This window comes from Vulpes lagopus, chromosome X, assembly GCF_018345385.1.
Source record: "Vulpes lagopus strain Blue_001 chromosome X, ASM1834538v1, whole genome shotgun sequence".
NCBI classification, from domain to species: domain Eukaryota; kingdom Metazoa; phylum Chordata; class Mammalia; order Carnivora; family Canidae; genus Vulpes; species Vulpes lagopus.
The window spans coordinates 84,118,659-84,135,524 of record NC_054848.1 but is presented as its reverse complement, the minus strand read 5'-3'; the positions used below and the strand labels follow the sequence as shown (position 1 = coordinate 84,135,524).

Below are 16,866 nucleotides of genomic sequence, written 5' to 3'. Positions count from 1 at the left end.
TTCCTGAATGCATTAAAAATTACTCATTATCTCAGAATGTACATTTTTATTGAGATCCTTACTAGTATGGAAAAAGGTAGTTGATCCTCCTGGGGACATATTTCTAGCCACATCTTTTCCTTCATCCATCTAAAAACAAAGATGCCAGATCTTAAAAAAAAAACAAAACATAAAATGACTGAGATCTTGCACTATTTGAGCACTACAAATATCCAAAGAAAGGCTGACTCTATAGCTATGGTCTTTCTGGAGAATTCTTATTGGATTGTATATATGTAAGCACATAACCACTAACGCACACATGACTATCCATAAATATTCTTCCTGAAACATGGGGTTTGTTGTTTTGAAGGCCTATAAAATACACCTGTTAATAAGCCTGAAAATGTTACATTCTTGAAATCAAAGGGAAGAGCAAATCAATTTTACAGAATTTTAGTTAGAGTGGTTAGCTGATCTGAGTAATCCAGGTTCCAATGTAAAGCCTGAATTATTCAGATGGACTGTCTTCACTGGCCAAGTCGAGTCAATGATTCTCTGATTTCACTTCAAACAATAAAGAGGCTCAACAGTCTACTAGGACTACCTCTCCTGTGCCATGGAAAATTCACATTTTCAACATCAAGTTGAAGACTAACAATGATCAGACATTTTTATGATGGACAAAATAATTTTGTCAGTACTTTTCCTGTGATTGACTAGGCATAGTCCATCTTCCTTGAAATCATCCAAAGCATCAAGCCTGACATTCTGGGACATGGACATGATTTCTTGAAACCTGTTTTCACAAAGGAATTTTTTCATGGCTTGCAAAACACAATAAGGAGCTTACTTACAGTGAACTCCCCGGTGACTGCGTCAAACCCCACATGAATCGTATGTTCAAAGTCTGAAGGAAGAGAGATCTCTGGGCGTTCTTTCTCCTTCTTCTTATTGGCTAAAGGCAAAATGTTGACATGTATTTATTGGGCATATAATTTTATCTTCGCTAAGTTGTACAATTAGGTTCATCGGAACAATTACAAAGTTTGAATGATAATTGATTCCAACACAAGCTTAACAGTATTTAGCTCCACAAATTATAATTTCATCTTGCAGAAGTAGCTGAGAGTTTGACAAAACTGTTACATCCAAATAATTTTTACATTTCCAAAATTTGGTTCAAACAAAATTTGTGGTCACACGGATTTATGTCCTTTACCATTCTAATAACGTAACCAGTGGGTACCTAAGTGTGTTGTGTTTAATTGGCTTTGTTGGATCAAATAGGACTTATTAAAGAAGAAATTCATTATGCTCAAGTCAAGCTAAGGCTTACTATTAGAATGAAAAAATAGAAAAGTGCTTAAGCTATGTATAAAAGTGTTATGAATTGTTTCCACATTAACCATACTGAAATATCAAGCAGCTAGAACTTATTTAATTTACATGTGTACATTATGAAGCATATCTTAATAGACTCTTGGTCTTCTTTCAGTGAGAATACTATTGCTAGCCAATAATGTTAACATCTTTCTTTATCATTAAAAATGTTTTTAATCATTTCCTTTGCTAGCAAAAAAAATACAAATTGCTGCTTTTTATTGAATTAATTTTATTTAGTTCTCAGTAACCTCAAATCAATGCCTTGGCTTAGTCATTCCAGTTAGTAGCTATTTTTCTGTGTCTCTAATATATTTTGTCATATTAGCCATTGAAAATCATTGTCCTCAAGTAGCAGACTTTTCATAGTGACACAATTATGAATAAACACATCTATAGTTAATATATCAAAAGCCTTGAAAGATATTATCACTGGAGAAGTTAAGTTGGGAACAGTAATGAAATTAGTCTCTCTTGGAACAGATTCCAGGAGAAAGTTACCGTGGAAATGTAAAATGGCATCAAGTAGGTTCCATAACAGACATAGAAGCAGATCAGAGCACGTATCACTGATCAGGGTACATTTCACACTCCAAAGACAATAATAATAACACTCAGTCTCCTAATAATGGGAAAGTCAGCATGATTTGCCCAAATGAAACCAGTCAACCTCAGAATTGCCAGGGCGGCCAATTTAGAACATGCTGGTTCAAATAGATGTTTTCTTGGCCTGAATTTTGGACAGCATTCAATGAACCATATATGGATTACTGGTTTTGTGGGTTATCCAGGATAAATTTTAATTCAAAACCTTTCACGTTCAAATGTCACTCTTATGACTTCTTTTCTCTTTCTATCCTCTCTCACTGCTCCCTATTTCCAGCCAGAAGACAGAGAGATGGGGCAGAAATATGGATGTTCAAGGAGTAAGAAGATTAGGATACAGGATTAGGAAAGAAAGATTCAGAAGTGGGGTTGGGGGTGGAAGAGGAGACAAAGGTCACTCAGGGCCTCTGCCTGGCCAAGGAACACATTAGGATTCATTTTGAAAAGTACATGTGTGCCATTCAACTTCACTTCCACATAGATGCGATTATTACAGTAAACCTACTTTACTGAGTATCATCCTAACTGAATAGGGAAGTGCAGAGTTTTTTGTTTGTACTACTACCTCTGCTGGTTTTTTTTTTTTTTTATTGAGAAGACCTAATTTTATTGCCCATTTAGTAACATGTTTGTTCCACAAACTAATTTCTCATAAAGCAAAGCACAACCTTTTCTTATAAATAGTATAAATTATTTTATTTACAGAAACTTGTTACAAAACAGACTATATATTTCTTCTCTTTTAAATATCCAAAGTAATTTTCTATCCCTTGACATTTGTTCATGTTCTATACAGCAGCCAACACAAAGTCCAGCTGAGATGCTCTTGATTATGTGTACAAATTATCAAACTATTCACACATTTTAACACAGGAGATTGCTTTTATAACCAAGCTCAAAAAACAAAAACAAAAACAAAACCGCAAAATGCTTTTCAAGGCCCTACATTCACACTGGCAGTATATAGTGCTCATTTAAATGATCTGAAAATGTAGAATGTTTTGCACAAAATGTAAAAATTATTATTTTTCTGCTAAACAACGAAACTTTAACAATCATTTTCCAGTTTCCTCCCCCACCCCCGCCCTCTCCCTTCCCCAGACAGAATGAGATATAGATAGTAAGCTATCACTCATATATTGGGTGGCCACCATGCAGGTATCCTAGCTACTCCTGGAACCGTGCGTATCCTTGTTTTTCCTCTCCCCTGCTCTTCCATCCATGTTGAATGAAGTTGGCTACCTCTCTTTTTACTTCCTTCCCAATGTGATCTCCTCCTCCTTTGGTGACTGTTCTTTATTTGATTGGCATTTGCTTCTCCTTCTGCCTTTATTAATGCAGTCTTTGACTTTTAATAATCCTTTCCCCATGCTCGTTACTCTTGGAGGGCATCCACTCCCAGATACCAACCCATGCTGGGTAATTCACTAATCTGTGGTTGGCAGGGGTAGATGCAGGTACTGTGGGATCAAACACTTTATACAATTTGAGAGGTGAATGCTCCCTTTAAGGAAAAACAATGCAAGATGGCTAAGATCCTTTTGAGGGCCCTGGAAGAGCCCCAGGCCAGTGAGGAGCTCTAGAGAAGCTTTATTTGCTTCACAGTTAATATACTCCTAGTGATCCTGACTTTCTTGGGGTCAAAGACTGCTCTGAAAATCTGAAGAAAGCTGTGGAACTTCTGCCCATAAATTGCACTGCACACATCTACACAATTTTGCATATAATTTCAGAGGTTCAAAACTCCCCCAAACTCCAGGTTGAGAACCTGTAGCTCAACTTGCATTCATGATCTCTCTTGCCAGTTAACAGTCTTTCCTTACTTTCCATTAGTATTGGCTGAATGTTTGAAGCACATTGACTTAGCCATAACCATTCCACTTGGGCTGAGTGGATGGAATCTCTCTAGAAGGCTACCTGATTGCCAGTCCCTTACCAGCCTGATCATGCCATTCCCTTTACTCAGGGCTAAGTGTAACAAAGGCAGGAAGCCCAAACTTGCTCTTCTTCCAATGTCTCCAATGTCCACATACTCTCAGTGAAATGATACCACTAACCATCCAGATCAGAGAAGGATTCAGGCTTTACACACCTCTTCTTTGGGAGGCCCTGAGCAACGAGAAGATTACAATCCCATTCCCCAATATATAATTCAAATAAAAACAATACTACAGCTTAAAAAGGTAAGCAAATCCAAAAAGCTCCTGTATTCCATTGGTGATGAAGTCTTTCTAAAAACTCAATACATAAAATAAAAATGTGGCCAGTTTTGGGGTGCCCTGATTTGTGAGGCCTGTAGCACACATTTACTCTGGCTATGGGGTAATTCAGCACTGGACCAACTGCCCAAGCTATAAATTTGGGAGTGTCTTTGACTCCCACTGCATTTCTACCTCAATTGGTCCCCAAGTTCTATTCTATCTCCCAAACTCATCTTGAATCTACCTTCTTCCTTTTGTCCCCCAAAACCATTACCTTAGTCTAAGGTACCAGTATTGCTCATCTGGTCTTATTGCTTCCAATCTTGTCCCTTACTATCATTACTTTGTGTCCAGAGTAATCTTCGAAGTCTACAAATCTGACCACATTCCTGCCATTAAGATCCTGAAACATGGGGATCCCTGGGTGGCTCAGCGGTTTAGCGCCTGCCTTCGGCCCAGGGTGTGATCCTGGAGTCCCGGGATTGATTCCCACATCAGGCTCCCTGATGGAGCCTGCTTCTCCCTCTGCCTGTATCTCTGCCTCTCTCTCTGTGTCTCACATGAATAAATAAATAAAATCTTTTAAAAAGATCCTTAAACAGCCCCCCATTCTACATATGGTAAAAGTTCATACTCATTAGCATGCTACCCAAGGACCTACATGATTTGCCCCCAGCTTACCTCTCCATTGTCTATTCTTGCCATAGCCCCCACTGTCCCATACCCATGTCATGCTTTCTAAACTGCTGGATTTTCTCTTACTGCCAAGATTTTAATGCTAAGCCAAGGCCTGGCAAGTCTTACCTCTTACCAAGATCCCTCATCCCACACTTTGGGTGGGTAACTCCCGTCAGTCCTTATTCTTGAAGACTCATTCTTGGGCTTCCTCTTCTTTTACAAGTCTTGTCCTGTCTTCCCTCTGCAGACAAGGTTAAATGCTCTTCTCTTCATGCTCTGATAGAACTGTCTGGTACATACTCTGATCTTCGCATGTATCAACACTAGATTGTTATTTCTTCTTTACATACCTGTCTCTCTAGCTAAAATTTGAGATACCTGACAGCAGAGACTGTATCTTAGTCATTCTTATATTCCCTAGCACCTGGCTTATGTCCACACACTTAATGATTATCATTTATGGAACATGCCCCATGTGCAAAAAGTCCTTCTAGGGTCATCTCATTTCATCTCCACCACAATCTCATTAGGTAAACTTTATTAGTATTTTATTATTGCTTTATAGATAAGTAAAGTGAGAGTGAGGTTCAACCACGCGCCCAGGGTTACACAGCTGGCAGGCGTCACAGCCAGAATTTGAATGTAGGTCCCAACTGCATTTACAGAGCCCAAGTTCTTAACAGCTACACCATTTATTATTCAGTAACATTTTAAAAAGCAACATTTTTGAGCTCTAGACTTCAGTAAATGTTTAGTGATTGAATGGAGCTTAGATAAGAATTTTTTTGTCTTTCTTTTCCTTTTCTGGAATACTAAAATGTCTATCTCCCCACCAGAAAATTCTGTTGAGCACTGGTTGTTTATATTAAGATTCAGTCTAACTTGAATCTTGGCTTGATAAGACTCAGCCTGATCAGCTCTGGGTTGATGTTTGCAGAGAGCAAAAGCCCAAGTGAGTACCACTTTGTAAGTGTTATCACCCATACCTTACTTGAACATAGAACAAAGGTCACAGATTGCCAACTAGACCACAGACTGCAAAGTGTTTGGCCTTGGGACCCCTGGGTGTGCATGAGTTCTGGTTATAGCTCTAGGGGCCAGTGAACCTCCCTACAGTCTCTCATCCTGACAGCTTTCTCCATCCCACTATATGTTAAAGAAAGAAAAGCCCCCACCCCAGTCATCTGTTATCTCCTCTATGCCCTACCCCAATCAATGTTCTGCATTTCCCCAGTGGCTGCAGCTTATTCCATTACCAATTCTCCTACAATTCTCTATATAAGATAGAGAGAACCTCATCCCCAGAGATTCAGATTCAGTTAGTCTGGGGCAGACCCCAGCACCCTTAATTTTTAAAGCTCTTCAAGCTCTTTTAAGCAACTGGGGTGGAGAAAAACAACTTTTAGATCTACTCTCCAATGAGGGTACCACTGCCTCAGATAATCCTGATAGACACTGCTTATTCTTCCCCATCCCAAGTTCTTGGGCACAGAGGAATAGGGAAGGGCAGGGTTTTCCCCTTTTAATTCCAAACTGTTGATCTGAGATCAGTACTTCTTCATTTGCCTACAAAAGCCCCTCCTTTGAGGTTACTGCCATTCAATGGTCTCACCCAAGTCCCCTTATCTATTGAGGACTCGACTTGGGCTCCGAGTCTTTCTTCCTGCCCTCAATGCTGCCACCACTCCGTGAAATGTGAGAGATAAATGGACATCGCTTCTACACGTTCTCCTTTTACTTCCTTGACTTCCCTCAGTTATTTTTTAAAAATATTTTATTTATTTATTCATGAGAAACAGAGAGGGGGAGAGAGAGAGAGAGAGAGAGAGAGAGAGAGAGAGAGAGAGAGAGACAGGGAGACACAAAGAGAGAGAGGCAGAGACACAGGCAGAGGGAGAAGCAGGCTCCATGCAGGGAGCCTGACGTGGGACTCGATTCCAGGTCTCCAGGATCAGGCCCTGGGCTGAAGGCAGCGCTAAACCACTGAGCCACCCGGGCTACCCAACTTCCCTCAGTTCTAATGAATTTCAGCTCCCTTCTACTTCAATCTGCTCCCATGGCCACCACTAACCCAGAGGTTCTCAACCAGTGCTGCTCATGAGAATAATCCATAGAGTTCTAAAAAAGACCAATGCCTAGAGCCCACCCAGAACCTACTATAGCAAGATTTTTTTGGGGGTGAGACCTGGATAAATGATCTTCTACGCTCCACAGATGATGTGCAGAGTGAAGGACCACAGGTACCCCAGGCCTTTTCATGATCTGGAATGACCCTCTGCCCATTGCCAACTTCCTTTCCCATTTCTCTCACTGAACATTCCAGAATTTGTCCACTTTGCTCAAACTTCTGCAGCACCCTTTCCTCCTTTGACTTTCTGCATATGAAATTTTTTCACTTCACTGAGAAATGGAGGCCATCCATTTGGAACTCCTTTGACTTCACTTCCTGTCCTGCTCCAATTGCATTTTTCTCCATCAGTAACATCTCATGTCTCACCGGAAGCACTGTCCCCTCCTCTGCCTAAGGTTTATCTTTCCACTGGTACTCCAGCTGCCAGTCCCTCTCACTTCACCAGGGGTCTCACACCACCAGTTATTGTCATTTCTTCTTGTATCTTCAATCTCTCCCTCCCTACTGACACTTTCTATCTGGCCTGCAAGACCTGCTGAGTTTCTCTTTTGTCCTTAAAAATGAAAACCCTCTGCCATCTCATATCATTTGCTCCATGCTAAATCTCAGCCTTTCCTTCTTGAGCTTAAACTTCTTGAAAAGGCAATCCAGACTTCCTTAATCCTCCCTCCTCAAAGTAGTGCAATGAGTCCCTGAGGTCTCAAATTCATCTCCTACTTGAAAATGCCCACTTTTCAGTCCTTATGACTGTTGATCCTTCAGTCAAAAGCAACATTGCTGACCATGAACTTCATGAAACCAAATCCTTTCTCCCCTCTTTCATGCAATCCTTTTCTGGAGCCTGTTCCTGAATTTCTGGGTCTTCTGTTGACTCTTTAGACAGTATTTCTCAGGAGTTGTCTTCGGTCCTTATCTCTTACCAACACGCCTCTCCCTTCTGCCACCTCATCTACTTGTATGGTTACACTAGTGGCTCTCCGTGTGTATGTCCAGCCCTGACCTCTTTGGGGTACCCTGACCCCATGGGGTTGCCTTCTGAACCCCTATATTTCAATATTTTAAAAAGTAAACTAATTTTCCACTGCTGTCTTCCACATAAAACAGGAAATTGCAACTCCTCCTGTGTTCCCTACCTTATCCTTCTGTTTCTCATCATCTGCTTGGTTTCCTAGCTCTGTTCATGCTTCCTGATCAATATTCCCTCTGTATTGTCATCTTCTGCTCTTACTGATACTGGCCTTGAGGCCAGGGTACTGTTATTTCTCACCTACATAACCCCAACAGCTTGATCTGCCTCCTTCCATCCCCCACCCCTACACAATCCAGTCTTCTCTTGTGGCTAGAGTGATATTTTGAAACACAAATATGATAGTGTTCCTCTGCTCCAGTGTATCCCCAATGCCTTCAGAATTGAATTCAAAGCCCTTAGCTTGGAATATATAAGCCCTCTAGGATCCTGTCCCTGATTACTTCCATGGCTCCATCTCCTACCCCCTTCCACTCTCACTCTCTGCATAGCTATTCGGAACTACTTGTGATTGTATTCACAGAACCTCAACTAATAATGTGTCATGCCTACTGCCTTCATAATGCTGCTCCTTCTATCTGGAATACCATCCATCCATTACATGGCTAGCTCTATTCCTTTTTTAAGACTCACCTCAGTTCAGGGGTCACTTCCTCCAAGAAGACCTCCCTGACTTCCCCTCAGTCTTGAATAGCTGTCCCTCCCCAGTGCTCACTTCCGTATTGCACTTAGCATGCTCAACTCTACTCAGTGACTGACTTGTCTGTGTCTATCACTATGCCATCAGTTCCTTAAAGGCAGAAATTGGGACTTACCCACCTCTGTATCCCAACATCTATCTAACACAGTACCCAATTCAATAAATATTTGATGAATAAGCAAATGAACAAACAAATGAATGTATGAATGACCTTCATTATGTGAAATGAGACCTGATATATGGAGACAGGTCTTGCCTACGTGCTATTATGTGTTCATGGGTGAGGAGACTATGATCCAGGTTCTCTAAAAAGGCCTTGGGGTGGGAGGGTATGTTTTAAAGTACTCGTTACAGTTGAAGATGTTGATAACAGTACTGTTGCTGTCTTTTCTCAACAGCAGGGATGACTCTGAACTCATTCAGGCATACCTCTTGCGAGGTGCCATTTTGTGGCCAAAAGCATATATTGGCAGTACAGCCAGGCAGGGTTCAAGGTATAGCAAAGTGATCAATTCTCCCTCACATGAAATCCCTGGATGGTGCTATTCTTGCCTTCTGAAAGTGTTTCAGAAAACAGTCACCTGCATCTTCCTTGTAGAAATTCCACTTGTCATCTTCCCCTAAAATTCCTGGAAGTTTTGTTGGGCCTCCTCATTGGATGATGTCATATGGTCACATCCAGAATTATAAAATACAATTCTCTAAAATAGAGCACCTTCTAGCTCCTTGAAAATAGAGCATGCAGGAAAAGAAAGGGAATGACAGAGGACAGACATAGGAAAATGCTTTCTTACATAAATGTAGCCTAAAAGCACAGGATAATGATGATTTTTTTAAAAAGCAACGGAAAGCATGCAAGGTTATAGCATACAGCATTTAAAAAGTGACATTTAAAGCCACATTAATACAGAAAGCTCAAAGCAAAATGTGGTGTAAAATGCAGAAATAATTTTTTCCAAAGGGACAACAAAACAAAACAAAACAAAACAGCCACACACATGGATTGGCTAGTTCTAAGCAGCAAGCATTTTACAACTGTGGCTGTAAGGAACAACTCTGTCCTGCTACTGTCCTACCTTCCTTTCCTTTGAAAGTATGCACAGAATTGTGGATTGGTGTAGTGACAGATTGTGCTGAAGGAACTGAAGGAATATTCTAAACTTGCAGTCTGATTAGGGAAACACACCTAGCAAGGAAGAAACAGCAATCGGGGCACCTAGGTGGCTCAGCAGTTGATCGTCTGCCTTTGGCTCAGGGTGTGATCCCAGAGTCCTGGGATGGAGTTACACATTGGGCTCCCCACAGAGAGCCTGCTTCTCCCTATGCCTATGTCTCTGCTTCTCTCTGTGTGTCTCTCATGAATAAATAAATAAAATCTTTCTAAAAAAAGAAATAGCAATCAATACTGCCAGCCCAAATAAAATTCAGTGCTAGGTTGAAAAGAATAGAGTATAAATGCTGTAGCATATCAAAAGAGGACAGAAAGCTGTGGTAGATGGTGAGGGCTCACTGGAGTAGGTAGGACTCAGGAGATGGTCTTCAAGAATGGAGAGGCAGGAAAGGGTAAAGCACCTAAAGTAGAAAAAAATGAAAACAGAAACAAAGCTTGATAAAAGGAACATATAGAGCATATTGATGAGGAAGTGGGAAGACACAAGGGTAAATAGTTAGGGTATAGCTTTAGAAAGCAGGAAGGAAGACAAAATTAGAGACAGCAATAAAGAATGAGCTAGAAAAGGTTTTTGAGCAGGTGGCTGATATAATAGAGAAGGTACTTTCTGGAAGACAAGCCAGGGAGCTATGTGCTGCATGTAAGGCATGGTGGGGGCGGGCTTCAAAATGGTAGCTTACAGGGATCCCTGGGTGGCGCAGTGGTTTAGCGCCTGCCTTTGGCCCAGGGCGTGATCCTGGAGACCCGGGATCAAATCCCATGTCAGGCTCCCGGTGCATAGAGCCTGCTTCTCCCTCTGTCTCTGCCTCTCTCTCTCTCTCTCTCTCTCTCTGATGACTATCATAAATAAATAAAAATTAAAAAAAATTTTTAAAAAAATGGTAGCTTATTTCAGGCAGGCTGAGACGAAAAATATACAGTGGGGATGGAATAGGGAGAACCTATGTGCTACTGCATCTGTTGCCTCTGAGATCACCTACTAGTCATTTCCTATAAACTCTGTGTGTGTGTGTGTGTGTGTGTGTGTGTGTGTGTGTGTGTGATCTCTGCAACTAGATTGAAAGTGACAATCCAGGGGAGAGCATAGGGACATTTGTCTTCCATGTAGGATCCCCCCAAAGCACTCAGCACAGAGGTAGGCACATAAAAAGCAGACAGAAGGGACACCTGGGTGGCTCAGCGGTTGAGCATCTGCCTTTGGCTCAGGGTGTGATCCCTGGGTCCTGGGATCCAGTCCCGCATCGGGCTCCCCACAGGGAGCCTGCTTCTCCCTCTGCCTATGTCTCTGCTTCTGTGTGTCTCCCATGAATGAATAAAAAAAAATTTTAAAGCGGACACAAATCTTTTCTGAGTGAAGTGTACAAGTGAACTATAAAAAGTGCTCCAGGGATGCCTCTATTAACATCCAGTATGACAGTATGACTTGCAGTACTTATATTCCTGGCTGGGCTCTGGGAAAGCCATATTAAGAAGATATGGATGTATTTTTAAAGGGCTACCCACCTCCTTCAGGTAACTACTTTTTCTTTTCCTAATAGATTATACTTAGTGACTTGGTCACCCTTTAGCTGGGTGATAGGTGTTTTCTGTAGTTCATTAATTTCTCTAATTTACTGAGAGGCTGCGAGTCAATGCCCACAAAGATCACTTACAGAATGCTGCACTTGGGGGATCCCTGGGTGGCTCAGTGGTTTGGTGCCTGCCTTTGGCCCAGGGCGTGATCCTGGAGTTCTGGGATCGAGTCCTGCATCGGGCTCCCTGCATGGAGCCTGCTTCTCCCTCTCCTTGTGTCTCTGCCTCTCTCTCTCTTTCTCATGAATAAATGACTAAATTTTTTTTTAAAAAAAAAGAATGCTGCCCTGTGGCCTTCAAAAATTAAAATACCTTAGTGCCTACTTAACTACTAGGAAAGTCAAATAGGTATGGGAGTTGTTGCTTTTTTAATTTAAAAAAGTGCCATTCTGCTCCATCCTCTGATATGTGGATCACAGAGCCCACTGTGCCATAATCCCCCAGAGGGAAGCTTTCTGAAGCCTTATACTTGGTAAAGTAAGAATTCCAGAGCAGTTCTGGGATTACAGCTCCTCCTATAGCAACAGCAGCCCTGCAGGTGGTGTGAAAGAGGGCAATGGATCCAGAGGGACTGATTTCTGCAAAGATGGTGCTCATCTCAGACACTTCTGCTCTGTAAACAAATATTGTCTGTGGGCATATTACGAGAGGGGATCTGTGATAATTTCTTATTAGTTTCACAAAATGTGCATTTCCCCTTACATGGGGGAGGAAAAAATTCTCTAGTTTTCCTCTATTTGGGGGGGGGGGCTGGGGGTGGAAAGAATGTCATTTGTGGGTCTTTAAATTTATTTTTCCCATTGGAAATACCTGAAAGTACTATGTGGTAACTACAGCAGACATTTAGGCTCAAAAACAGATTTTATTCTTGGACCTGAGTATTTAAAGAAATTGACAGTGCAAGGTGGGTAAAAGATTTAAAAAGAGGTTCTATGTAACAGATGCATTTGTGGCTTAAATCTAGTATCTTGGGCAAAATATATGCTGATCCTGAGCAGAAAAGGAAATTGATGTTTATTAAACGAGGAAAAAGACCCAAATCTTTAAATACTGGATTATAAGTGAATCAGAAGGAAGGTATGAGAGCTAACTCTCATGTTTTATTTTCCTGTGGTTCTTTCATAGCTTAACTGTAAAAGCATGAGTTCTTATTTTTGTAATAGAAAAAGATTTAAAAGCCCCCAGAAGAACACTGGAGTCAGGGAGAAGTAATTAACAATGTTCTTTCTGACAACTGCTGTTACTTTTCACTAGCCAGTCAGACTCTCAGGAGCAAGTTGTAAAGACAAAGGTAAGACGAGGGCCATCATTGCAGATTGAGATTCACCTGGGTTTCACTCACTTCTGTAAAGATTTCATTTTTGCATATTCCATGTGCTGAAGCCTTATTTTGAAAACAAGTTAGGTAACTCCCATTTTATGACAAGCAGTAGGATGTTCAACCACCACTGGGTAGGAGTTGGGGAGGATGTGAATTCCAGGACTGCCTTGCTTTGTAACTAGTAGTGAGGCAACTCTGTAGAAGTCATTTGCTTCCAAGTCTCTAACCTTTTGCTTTTCTCTATAAAATGGAGGATAATCCTTGCTTCTGTTGTAAGAGACCTGAAGGAGGTAACTAGTATGAAAGCACTTTCAATGCTGTCACATCCCTCTAACTGCCGTCGCAAATACATAATTTTCTTAGGAAATAGTAACAAGGTGACTCCATTTGCTAGAGAACTAATCTGTCACTTTTTACCTAGCACTTCCCATCCTATAAGTGATGTCTCTAAAAACATAACTACCCATAAAGAGGATTAGACTGGGCTGTTCTAAGCACCCACTGCTCTTATAATCTTTTATTATATTAGCAAATCTCTATACAGTCAGGGAGACCCAGGGTAGAAGGTTCATTGTCTTGCTTAAGGTAGAACCTGCTAAAGCCATGAGATGGCCAATAGAAGAACCTAGTAAATTTCACCCTTGGTAATTTATAGCATTTAATTAGCACATCTGGAATTTCTTTATGCCTAGTTCATTTCCTCTGGTGAAATAGTAAGCCCGTTTCCTCCCGCCAGGTCTTGGGAGGCTATGGAAAACAATATATATACTCTTTGTAAATTAGCAGCCTTTAATATACAGATTAAAAACTCAAAAGTGGTACTTGATTCTGCAAGAGCAGCTACAAGCCCAATGCATAAGTTGGGTGTTGCACGAGGATGATGGAGGAAGGACATGATGGTCCCATGGGAGTGCTTCTAGTGACCTCCATTCCCACACAGATATCACCTTCAGTGGTATCATCTTTAAAAACATTCAGCAACAGTGATCACTCTGGCAAATCATTAGGACTCTTACCATCTCCTTCCAGGCAACACACACTGCCTCCACTCTCGTTTACACCTGGTTCACACATGCAACGATTTCAATGGAAAATGTTTGAAACAACAACAAAAAAAGAAATGAGTATGAGGCAGTGTCCTAAACCAGACACTCCTGATCATGTGGATAATTATACAGGGCACAAATTTGATTGGGGGGCGGGGAAGGCCTCTTTTGCTTTAAGGAGGAAAGGAACTTCATATCCCTTGAGACCCTTCGTTTTCATGTTTGAAACAACTCCCTCATTTTCCCCTCTTCTCATCTGTCCCCAATATCCTCTTTACCCCCTAACCTCCCATCACACATTACTTCCTCTTCCAATTTCAATCTCCCTGTTGCTTCTTTCCTCCAATGGATACATCTCCCAATCCAGCATTCCACACTGCTCTTGAATCTGACCAGTCTGCTCATTTTATCAGGCCACCATATTGGTGTCCCCATTTACTGGCCTTGATGTAGCATCAGCCCTAGCAGACAGAGGGCAGCCCTATCCTGTCTGCTTCCCATTTCAACCATAAGGCCCTTCTAGGGTAAAGGAGGCTCTTTTCCTGGGGCACAGCACTGACCTCCGAGGACAAGCAAGATGCCATGTCCTCCGGGCTTCCCAAAGGGCAGGGCCGTGATCTCCAAAGAGCACTCTGCTAAGCTGTTATGGTTTACATGTGGAGCACCAAGAACAATGTAAAAGCCACTCAGGATGTAGCAGTCTCTGACATCTGGCTGTCTGATAACAGAACCCTCAATTAATTTGGATTCCCAATCATTGCTGTTGCAATGATCATAACCTCGAGTACTGCAAGATCCCAAAGGGTCTCCAGCATCACCAAAGAAAGGTGGCATACTGTTCAGTCTAGTTATCACACTAAGTGTTTTTTATTGTGCATTAATTAGATGAAAGTTAGTAACGTGCGTTGACCAGAACATTTGATTAACGAGACCATAAAAGACAACTGAGAGTCTTCTTTAATATCATTGTTACACAGTCAAGCTTTCCTGTGTGTTGTGTATAGAGATGATAGCACACTCTAGGAATCAAAACAACAACTATATATATGTACAATAATAAAACTATATGGCACTTTAAGAACTTTTTCACATATATGAACACACTCATGTACAGCCTTGACTTTCTAAAGCAAGCAATATTTAAGCCCATCAAGTACACACATCAAATGGGAATCTAACCCACAAAACACCCAAATTAAATGTTAGCACATCTCTATTGTCAAGAATATTTTCTCACCATAATCCCTTTGAAAATAAACCAAAACAAAAAAAGAAAAAAGAAAAAGCTTTCTTTCCTTCTGAGCAGTGATTTAAAAAAGTCCCCTTTTCCAAAATTCAGATTGCACATAAGGAAAAAAATGCCATATTAAGGAAAAAATGAAAGCCATTGTTGGCTATTGGGAAGCTAGGAGCATAGGTTACCACATATTTCCTTTGTCCTGTTGCAAGGCTGTATGATGGAACAGAATAAGCATCATATTGGGAGTCAGAGAGACCTGGGAGACTCTTGAATTCCATCAGCAGCTACATGATTTTAAGATGTTTACTTAAAGGCTCTGAGCTTAAATGACCTCATCTGCAGAAAGAGGATAATACAGAGCAGTTGTAAGGATTAAAACATTCAATACATGGAAAGTGCCTGGCACAGTTTGGCACCCAGGAACTAGTCAGTAAATGGTAGATTACCTCTTGTTCATCTTGACTTGATTTATATCCAACTATCCCCTCGTACTCCTCCCTCCTCCAGGGAGAGGGGCCTTCATGTCATTTTCCAAATCTCTCTGGATCCCCTACAAACAGAGGACATGTAAACTGTGCTCTCTAGAGACCTGGCCCTTCACACAGCATTGCATGTCCTCTGAAACACACAGAATGCTCAAGTGCAGCACGAGACACAGCACACATAAAGCATGCTTCAGAAGACACAGACATCACACAGAACATGTCACCTCCAAATGCAGCCTCACCTGCTTCTTTCCCACACGTTCCTCCAAGCTTCAAGTCCTTAACATTGATTATTTTTAGAGGCACCATGCCATCTGAAGAGTCCTGGCTGATTCACTGGCCTCATTGCATTTGCCCTACTGGTTTATTTACCCGTGTGTTTTCTCATATACATATTTATTCATCCACGTATTTAGTCCCCTCCTTGTTCCAAATGGATATAAGACAGCTTACAAGAATACACAAAATGCAGCATGATAGCATAAATTCAAAGTAGGTGAGAAAGTACGAGGGGAAAAAAACCAGTAACAAAAACAGAAACATAAAATAGAGACTGGAAGAAAGCTAATACAAAGTGCATACATACCGTAGAGTCCCATTACAAGCACTACGCATAGGCTATACACTGGGCCCCAAGTTCTCTAGGAGCCGACAAACCTGATTCGTCTCACCCTTCATGGGGACCGTAAAATAAAATCAAACCACTTTTCAGGATGTCTTTTTCCTGCTCTACATTCTGCAAATTCTTATATTGTAAAGTATCATCAAATGGTAGCCAACTGTCTCTTCTAATTTGCTCTGAGACAAAGATCCAGCTTCTGGAACAGTCTCCAACGACAGATCCTCAATCCTGAAATTACAGCTACAGCTTCTTATTTTGCTTCTGCCTGTCTCTTGAAGCTCTCTTTGGTCAGTGAAATGTAGGTATTAGAGAGAAATTTCTCAAACAAGCAAAAACTTCTGCTGTCCCCCAAGTATTTTCAGTTAACTCAAGAGATAGACAATGTAACACTATTTATAACAGAAACTTGGAAAGGACCCCAAATGACCAACAAAATAAACTGGTCAAATAAACCATGATGCCACTATATGGTGAAATATTACACACTATCAAAAACGGTGTTTCTGAAAACTTTTTTAAATGTAGGAAAATATTCATGATAAAAATTTTAAGTATACATCAATTAAAAAATTAAGATATAAAATTGATTAGGATTTTAACTATGTAAAAAACTGTATATAAGGACTTACTAATATTATATCTCCACAAAACACAAAAAATGTCTGGAAAGAATCCACTAAAACATTAACATTGTTTCTGAGATT

The 16,866-nt window shown here is 40.9% G+C and overlaps 1 protein-coding gene across 9 annotated transcripts in view; it reads right to left on the bottom strand.

Annotated features, from left to right (window-relative positions):
- The window catches only part of PAK3 (p21 (RAC1) activated kinase 3), a 125,319-nt gene that overhangs the window by 76,469 nt on the left and 31,984 nt on the right, over window positions 1-16,866 (bottom strand). For 7 of the 9 annotated variants that reach the window (XM_041741475.1, XM_041741477.1, XM_041741479.1 and 4 more), the window contains one exon: window positions 837-937. In XM_041741475.1, the coding sequence (XP_041597409.1) occupies window positions 837-937 (101 nt within the window). Of the gene's footprint in view, window positions 1-62; window positions 151-836; window positions 938-16,866 lie in introns of those variants that run through there. The other 2 variants (XM_041741480.1, XM_041741481.1) reach the window with 2 other exon arrangements.